Raw genomic sequence first — 10,025 nt, forward strand, 5'->3', positions numbered from 1 at the left:
TTGGATGGTAAGCAAACTAGAAAGCCATTCCAATCTTATTCAAGCATGAAATTTAGAGGAGTATTAGAAGTAGTACACTCATATGTGTGTGGACCATTTGAGGAACCAACATTGGCTGGAAACAGATACTTCATTACCTTTGTTGATGAGTTCAGTAGGATGATATGGTTATATGTGATGAAGCAAAAAAGTTATGCCTTCGAATACTTTATGAGATTCAAAGCATTAGTTGAGAGGAAAAGTGGAAAGAAGCTAAAAATTCTTAGAACAGATGGAGGAGGAGAATTTACATCTAATGCTTTTGAGCAACATTGTCAACACAATGGTATTAGACATGAAGTCACTGCTCCATACACACCTCAGCATAATGGACTTGTTGAAAGGAGAAATAGGACAATAATGGATATGGCAAGAAGCTTGATCAAGGAGAAAGGCTTACCACAAAAATTATGGGGTGAAGCTGTATCAACCTCAGTCTATATTCTAAACAGAAGTCCAACTAAGAAGCAAGAAGGAAAAGTTCCTATGGAAGCCTGGAATGGACAAAAACCATGAGTAGGCCATCTGAAGGTGTTTGGGTCACTTACATACAAGCATGTACCAGATCAAAGGAGAACTAAGCTTCAAGACAAAAGTGAAGCATTGGTATTCATTGGCTATCATCCTACAGGTGCCTACAAGTTCTATTATCCCATAAGAGACAAAGTACAAATCAGCAGAGATGTTATTGTGCTAGAACATGAAAACTGGAATTGGAAGGAGATGACAACTAGTTTAAGAAAATCCATACCAGAGATCATTGATGTAGAGGAGAACTTAGAAGAAATTTGTGAAGGAATCAATGATGAACCAGTAGACCAAAGATCAAGAAGAGCAAGATCAATGCCTACCAGATTCAATGACTATGAAATGCACTATGATTATCAAATCAGTGATGAAGGTGACTTATTACATTTAGCATTAATGGCTAGAGCAGAAAAAATCAATGAGACTGAACCCCTTGAACACTCTGTATGGAAGGAAGCAATGGTTGAAGAACTCAAATCCATTGAGAAAAACAAGACCTGGAGCTTAGTTGATCTTCCAAAAGGAAAACACCATATTGGAGTAAAATGGGTTTTCAAGTAGAAACTCAATCCTGATGGAACCATATCAAAGAATAAAGAAAGATTAGTGGAAAAGGATTTTCTGAAAAGAGAGGGTCTTGACAACTCAGAGGTGTTTGCTCCAGTGTCCAGGATTGAGACTATAAGGTTGGTAGTAGGAGTTGCCTGTGCAAAGAATTGGCCATTGTTCCAGCTAGATGTAAAGTCTTCGTTTCTTCATGGCCCCTTAGAAGAAGAGGTTTATGTACAACTACCTCCTGGATTCATTGTGAGAGGAAAGGAGGAGCAAGTCTATAAGCTAAAGAAGGCACTATATGGTTTGAAACAAGGCCCAAGGGCATGGAATAAAAGGATCGATTCATTCCTGTTCAAACTCAAATTAAAAAAATGTGCAGTACAATATGTAGTATATGTGAAGGACAATGGTGATGGAGACCTATTGATATTATGCTTATATGTTGATGACCTCCTTATCACTAGATCCAATCTGAAGATAATTGAGGAGTTTAAAAGGATTATAGAATCAGAATTCGAAATGACAGATTTGGGCAAGTTAAGCTACTTCCTTGGGATGGAATTCTCCTACACTCCCACTGGTCTATTAATGTACCATAAAAAGTATGCTAGTGACTTGCTACAAAGGTTCAACATGGATGCTTGCAACTCAGTGACAAGTCCGGTTGAAACAATTGTAAAGTTAACAAAGGATGAGGATGGTGAAGAAGTAGATGAGACCTTGTTCAAACAGATTGTTGGATCCCTGAGGTATTTGTGCAACAACAGACCAGGCCTATACTATGGTGTTGGACTTGTGAGTAGGTTCATATGCAGACCAAGAAAATCTCATATGCTAGCTACTAAGAGGATTATGAGATATGTCAAAGGTTCACTTGATCAGGGCATCCTATTTCCAGTTGGAACACAGAAATCAGAACTAGAACTAGTTGGGTATGCAGACTCTGATTATGGAAGAGATCTAGTTGAAAGGAAAATCACATTGGGATATCTATTCCTATTGAACAATACTCCAATTTCATGGTGTTCCAAGAAGCAACCAGTGGTTGCTCTCTCTAGTTGTGAAGCAGAGTATATATCAGGGTGTTATGCTGCATGTCAAGCAATTTGGCTTGAAGAATTGATGAGAGAAATGAAGATCAAGCTAAGGAATCCTCTGCAGCTAAGAATAGACAATGTGTCTGCCATTAGCTTGGCTAAGAACCCATTGAGTCATGGCAGGAGTAAACATATAGAAATCAGGTTTCATTTTCTTAGAGAACTAGTGAACAAGCAAAGACTAAAGCTAGTGTATTGCAAGACTGAGTTACAACTTGCTAATGCATTCACTAAACCTTTAAAGGTTGGAAGATTCGAAGATTTGAAGAAGATAATGGACATGATGTCTTGCAAGTACTTGGCTTAAGGGAGAGTGTTAGAAATACTTTGTAATCCAAGCTATGTGTGAGTAATTGATAGATTGAGTATTAGTTGTTGAATGTTAGTTGTGCTTAAACTAACACTTTCTATTTCTATTAGGTTTTTAAAATTCTATTAGTTAGTTAGTTGGAATACTTACTATAAATGACATGTAATCTTCTTCTTCAATAAGATGAATATTCATTGATCAAACACATTGCTTAATCTCTTCTCTTCATAATCTTTCATTCTTTCTTCCAAATCTAACACATCAAAGTCAGATTCCTTGTAGTAAACTGCACATTCGCCTATAATGCAGTTATCTAACGACTAACATAAAGCGCCCAGAGGCAATTGCTTCAAGCACAAACTTAGCAATGAAATTCTTATCCAAAGACCTCTAAGTCTACACAATCAGCGAAGACAAACAAATTGTCGAATAATATTATGATATCACTAGAAGCCTCCCACGCTACTCCTCACAACAGATAATGATAAAAAATATTTTTATGATAGAATTGGATGCTAGGGCGGAAGAATGAGATACATGCCCTGAACCAAAAGGAGAAAAGACACCCTTAAGGTTGGGCCTAAAGGAAGATCAAGTGGTATACATCATAAAAACATTATTTGAGCACTAGTAAGAATTGATCAAATGTCTCTAAGTAAATAGAGATGTTCTTGCATGAGTGACAACTGATATACTCAATGTACATCTAAACTTGATTTATACGCTAATGTGTAATTTTCAAGCGACTAAATAAAATATAAAGAAAAGATAAAAAAAAATGACTTTGTGAGCTTATATTTTAGTTTTTTTTTCTGAGTTTTTTATTAAGAATTTAAAATAGAAATTTTTCACAGAATTGTAACGTATAAAAAATAATTTAGGAAAACTTTCTTATTTTAAATCATTTAAGAATCTTGTATTATTATTTAATTCTATGATAAATATTTGAAAAAAAAAGTATTTAAATAATTTGATTTTTATATTATTCTTTTGGGGTTAGTGGTAAAACCCTCCTAAAATGATAGGAAGTAATATTAAAAAGAGTATTTCATATTTCACATAATATAAAAAGGTATTTTATATTTGAAAATGACTTCCAAATAGAAGAAATAAAAAATAAATAATAGTAATCTTTAACTCCCCAAGTCACCAATCATGTTATGCATGTAGGACATTAATTCTGTATTTAATATACAGAAAATATGAAACATGTATGCTTCAACCTCACAACACAACCTGTCTCCATGGTGCCACACATTACTATATTCTTTCACAGCTTCTTTCCTGCCCCATTGATCAAGGGAAGGTTTCATATACCCTTTTGCATAATAAAAACAGTTATCTTAATTTCCATTGTTTAGATTAAGGTTGTGCTGTATTTCTCTTTGGTCCGTTTCTCCACTTACCATGTCAAATGATGATAACCAAAGTCCTGGGACCTGTGAAAATAGAGATGATATCCCAATTCAAAAGGTGCCTCAGTTGTCTTTTTCTTTTCTTACTTTAGAGTTTAGACAAAAAATTTAGTATATTTGTTTTATATGGTACATAAGTAATAATGTCATATTGGTTTTTAAGGGTTTTGTCTTAAATTTGTAGAAGAGATAGGAATTTCTGTTTTAGGACATGTTGAGAATTTGGTTTTGCACATTACCTTAGTCGAAATAAGGTAGATTTTAACTTTAAATTTTCCTGGTATTTAAAAGGTTGTTTTGGTGCAACAGTAAGGTTGTTTCTTGGTGACCAAGAGATTACATGTTCAAATCCTGAAAACAACCTCGAGGGACTCCACTAGGTGGAGGTTAATGCAATGGACTGTCTATGAATTTCTAACACTGTCATTTTTAAATATTCCGGATATTTGATCACAGCAAACCAGATGGTGCAACAATGTTGCCCTGGTTCATAAGCTAAGATATTTCAGGCTCTAAATTGTGTGTAACTTGTATATTCTAGTTTACAATTGCTTTAGTTCTTTGAAATTTGGCGAATACATTTTACTGCAAAAGATATTAATTGTTTGACCCACAAATTTGCTTTCTAACAATCATTTATTTTGAAATTCAGATATGCTTTAGTGTCATTTGTTCTGTATACACCTTTTGAAAATGTAAGGAATTCTCACAAAAGTAAGCAGCTTGACAAGAATCAAAGCATCAATCACCCACCACCTCTTGCACTTCCCTATTTATTTTCCACCACTGCCTATTCATTTGTCCATTTACTCTCTTCACCGTTGTGGTGTGAATTAGTTTTGTGATTAAAAAATTGAATTCGATGTGGTCCGATGCAGCCCCATCATTGTGATTCAATATCACACCACAATTGCGGTATGATGCAGCAGTCACCGCAACCGCAATATTGCAGCCGCATTGCATGATGCGGTCCGCAATTTGAACCACCTCTGCCCACTAATGGTAATTACTCTCTTCACCCCTAATTACTGACCACTCATGATAGCAAATGATTAGCTTCAAAATTTAGATGAGTGAAAGCTTCAATATTTTGATAATGCTGATTAATTGTTGACATATATAGTTCTCCCTCACATAGTCCGTGTGTGAAGTTACATAAGCACTGACATTCTTAGAACTCAGATTACCTTGTTATCTATCTACTGATTCTACTTTGCATACATCAAATGTATAAGCATTCCCTGCAGAATGGGGAAAATTGTCAACAATGTAACTATTAATTCAAGATAATTCCATTTTAATAAACTGACTTTAAACATCCTCCAACTGAAGGACATGTTTCTGAAATGTTTGTGTATTAACTGTAATGCTTTTTAGCTCAATGAGTAAACTATTTCATGCTATATAATTAAGAAAGTTTTTCTTCTGCTTCTTCATGTATAGGACCTAAAATCATCTGAAATAACTGAGGAATTGCCAAGTGAACAGCATGGAACAAGGCAAAACCATAACTTGGAGATACCCACAAGAAAGCTCAAGGGATCTGAAGAAGACCATTTTAGAATAAACATGCCTCCAACTCCACCACCTCCCAGAACAGTAAACTATTCCCCTTATCCAAGCTCCGGTCTCTCTAGAAGCGACGAAACCGCAGGTTCCTCCTCGTCAAAAAGTAGATCAACTATTAAGAACTTTCTGACGAAACTTAGTTTTAAAATTCACAACAGCAGTTCAGAGATTGAAAAGGCTGCCTTCCTTGCACTTCAAGGTTCATCCACAGTGGCACCTAAAACACTTTCTATTTCAAGGACATTATCTCCTTCAATGCTTGCCGCAGGTACAGCGAAGACAGCATTGTCCTTACCTGTAACCCCAATTGCTCATTCAAAGCCGGAGTCTACGCATGGAGGGAACATAGCTTCTGTACCAATATCTGTTGTGAGTAGCTTTGCAACTATTGCACTATGTTATATTGGGATGACTATATTCAATTATTTAACATGCAGTGATGATTGAAACAATTATAATCACTGTGGAAAGAACCCTTTTTCCCTTCAAATGTTTCTAATTATGCTTTGTACATAAATAACTAGGTTGTGACTTATGAAATTGTATGCATGTGTTGTCAGTGGTTCTCCTTGACATTATTATATCAGTTTCAAAACTTTTCTAACATAGCAATGCAGAATTAATGCAACGGGGATCCATAAATCCATTAAGTTTGAAATTTTGAATCATTCAAGTTTGTTACCATTAAAATCAATTTGAATACTTCACAATTTGACTCTCATTGTTAATACCTACTTCCTTTTTAAATTAACATTTTGAATAATAGTGTCATTTTTTTTTGAAGTTGACTCAGCCAATTTATATGATTCTGGTATTGTTATGGATTATGATTGGTAATAGTGAAGAAATTATGCCTTAGTAGATTGGCATCAACATTTTCTGTATTCGTATGGATTTGGCATACATGTCTCTGAGAAATATATTAACATAATTCTAAGTCCAAAGCATTAAATGCCTTTCTTCAAGAGATGCATCTTTTTATTCCTGGTCAATGGATGCTATGTCCCTTTCTCCAATTTACTCTTAAGTCTGTGACAGTTCAGTTTAACATACTAATATTCTAAAATAAATGCCATTATTATGGCCTTCATTCACTTTTATGCTTTAACAAATCTTCAAATGATATTTTGACATCTCAAGGATAATCTGTTAGCCACATATATGGAAGTATCTGATTCACAGTTCTCTCATTTTACAGGAAAATGGAATGAAATTACCAATTCATCGTTCCCATTCAGTTCCTGATTTTACCAAAGATGATAATGCCAGTTGCATGTTTCGTATGGTTCCGACCACACCAAGATTGGCTGAAAAAACTGTCACGACAACGTCTCCAACATCTATGCCTGATGATACTGGTAAATGTTTATATTTCTTGTTTGTATAGTAAAAGGTTAGTTAGCTTATAGCCCTTCAACAATGTCTTATATTCCTTGATAAAACAATATGCTACATATAGGTGGAGTGAATTTTTCTGATTTCTGTCATTATGACTACCAACTGCATATTTTGGTGATCCTCAAGCTTTAAGTTCAAGTAATTCAAAGTTTCTAGTATGTTTGTACAATTGATTAAAATACAAACTGCAACTTGTTTCATTTCTCAAAACTACTCAGTTTCCTACCCGGGCCGTCTCACTTCTTTTCAGCTATCATGCTTCATTTGTGTACAATACCCCGAAAAAATTAATGTGTTCTCACTCGTATTCTCTTTTCAATATCCCCTTGTTGGTTTAATATACACACAATTTTCAGTGTTAACTAGTGCCTTTGATAATGTTGATAATTTCGAAATTTGAAGGTATCATTTATTCGCTCGTACCTCTAGATTATATTGTTTCAATAACCAATTTGTGCATCTGAGTATTCTTGTTCAGCTGAAAATGAGGATGGCGGTGAAGATATTCCTGAAGAGGAAGCTGTTTGTAGAATTTGTATGATTGAATTGGGAGAAGGTACTAATGCTCTTAAATTGGAGTGCAGCTGCAAAGGTGAACTTTCATTTTCACACCGAGAATGCGCAGTTAAATGGTTTAGCATTAAAGGTAATAGAATATGTGATGTGTGCAAGCAAGAAGTTCAGAACCTACCTGTCACTCTTTTACGAATTCAAACTGTTCGGGAGCACATAGGCCTGGAAGCTGAGATTTCTCAACACAGGCAAGGGGAAATTATGCTTTTCTTGAGTTTCTTTTTCTTTAATTTATGGGTAAATTTTCTGGAATGTTTAATAAGGAAATGCTAACCAATGCAGGAATTTAAAAAACACAAGCTTTCTTTAAAAGCAGTGCGTTTAATATGGAAAAGTAATGTATTTATTTTCTCAACAAAATATTGTTTTTTGTTGATTCCTTGACCAGTGCCCAATGCCTTTAAGCCTTGTTTCGTTAATAAGCTTACTGATATGGATTGTCAAAATGTGTAATTGCATGTCTACCCACACACACTTCTGATTTGAATATTTTTCAATATTGCTTTCCATCAAGGAAAGAGCATAGGCGTAACAATAAAGTTGTTTGCCTTGTGACTTGGAGGTCATGCATTCAAATCCTGGAAAGAATTTCTCCACTTGCGAGGATAATGTTGCGTACATCTACCCTCCTCAAAGTCCACTAGGTAGGAGCCTCATTAATTCGGCCACCATTTATTGGTTTCCATCATGACACTATAGAACTAATGCAAAACTTTTACAGATTTTGGCAGGATGGTTCCATTCTTATCATTGGCAACACTCTAGCCTACTTTTGCTTTCTTGAGCAGCTTCTGGTAAGTTTAACAAACTCTTATAAATAATCCCTTTAGCCCATATATGAATTCCTAATTTGATTATTGGAACAGGTTTCAAAAATGGGATCTAGTGTAGTTGTCATGCCACTCCCTTTTTCTTGTATACTAGGTCTTCTTGCAAGTGTGGCAGCTAGAACTATGGGTAGGCCTTATTCTACTTTTGGACAACACTGTACTTGAATTCATCATTTGGTATCACACAATTTAGACTAATTCCTCCAAATTTTTCTTAGTGAGGAGAAAAGATGTTTGGGTTTATGCAACTGTTCAGTTTGCTCTGGTGGTTCTAGCTGGACAGATTTTCTATTCGGTGGTAAGAAGTTCCTTCTGTAGCCTTAGGCTTTGTTTGGGAGTTAGGAGGGAAAGGAAATGAGAGGGATGAAAGGGTAAAGAGGGGCGAGGAAAGGAAGGAGAAGGGATGGCAAATCCAACTAAACCCCTCTCTTGTTTAGGAGAGTGTGAAATTTAGATAGGAGAGGATAGAGAGATAATGTAATACAAAAATATTATTTTATTCCTCTTCCTCCTTTAAAAAATCAATAGTATGTTATGTATTATATGTTATAGAATAATATTAGTAAGGGTAGTTAGATAATTTGGCTTAAGTTCCTCCCAAAACATCCCAATTTGGGGGAACTAAGTATTTTGGCATTTGAAGGGTTTGAGGGGGTTTGAAAAATCCTTCAAAACCTTCCTCTCTCCTCCACTAAACTCCCAAACAAGGGAATCTCTCTCCTAAACCCTCCCCTTCCTTCCCTCCCCCTCCAAAATGGTACTCTCAAACACACTCTTAGTTGGAGTGTGTTTTGCTAAAAAATTTTGGGACATAAAAGACCAACCATGCTTGGGCCAGCTAAATAGATGGTCTCCCACCTGCTTTCTTCTTCGACTTCCTTGTGCGCCAAAGTTTTACATTATGGTCTATAACCTTGTGCCTGCAATATTGTAGTTGTGGTCGTCCTGACAACCATGATTTAAAACCGAGCTACCGGGAAATTCTTCAAGCTTGTTGCATTCAAACAAAGCTTAGATTATATTGTAAAGATGAATTATCATTTATAATATTTTGTTCAATCAAATGTAATTGTTGTGGGTTTCAATAGTCAGAATTTGCATAATCATAACTATCTAATAACAAGTATTTTGATACGTTTTACTGGGCTGGCAGATTCATATACCAGCTGTTCTAGCTATCCTACTTGGTACAGTCACTGGATTTGCAGTTGTAATGTGTGGAGCTTCTATACTTGCTGCGATTTTGAAGTGGAATCAACAGCATGATTCGCAGCAGGCGGTACTTCCCGATCAATCATCATCTGCAGCAGTTCATCAAACTCGAACTAATTCTGATCACCCTGCAATTGTAAGCTGAAAGAATATTGTTTATCTTATTTCCTTTAAGGGTAGCATCATAGTGTTTGGTTGTACATATTGTATAGACAAGTTTGAGCATATTACAATATACCTCTCCTTTTTCAAAACCAATGATACAGAGGTTGAGAAAGGGTGGCAACATGGGGATACCATGGATCCCCCAAACAAAATGTTGATTATTCTTTTTATTTTCATATACATATATATTTAGTTGATGGCCCTCTTAAGTTATTCTTTTCATACAATTTAAGAGTTATAGTACCTTACTGTTACTGTGCTTTTCTTATCCATCAATTACTTCTATGATGATTATTGCTTCGTAATTTCAAATTTCAAATTCCAGGTATCATTT

General features: G+C 35.4%; 1 protein-coding gene across 2 annotated transcripts; it reads left to right on the plus strand.

Annotated features, from left to right (window-relative positions):
• Nucleotides 1–3,712: 3,712 nt before the first annotated feature.
• On the plus strand, nt 3,713–9,822 carry LOC109339314. 2 transcript variants are annotated; one of them, XM_019576726.1, is made up of 8 exons: nt 3,713–4,002; nt 5,388–5,882; nt 6,712–6,871; nt 7,390–7,672; nt 8,206–8,278; nt 8,351–8,441; nt 8,533–8,612; nt 9,468–9,822. In XM_019576726.1, exons 1-8 carry the CDS (start codon nt 3,937–3,939, stop codon nt 9,669–9,671), a joined length of 1,452 nt encoding a protein of 483 aa, XP_019432271.1. In that variant the 5' UTR covers nt 3,713–3,936; the 3' UTR covers nt 9,672–9,822. The 2 variants fall into 2 exon arrangements, 1 of the variants encoding a protein (XP_019432271.1); XR_002106651.1 differs by having other exon boundaries at nt 8,409–8,612; nt 9,468–9,657.
• The last annotated feature ends 203 nt before the right edge of the window (nt 9,823–10,025 follow it).

The sequence above is a fragment of the Lupinus angustifolius genome, unplaced genomic scaffold (assembly GCF_001865875.1).
Source record: "Lupinus angustifolius cultivar Tanjil unplaced genomic scaffold, LupAngTanjil_v1.0 Scaffold_66_162, whole genome shotgun sequence".
NCBI lineage: Eukaryota > Viridiplantae > Streptophyta > Magnoliopsida > Fabales > Fabaceae > Lupinus > Lupinus angustifolius.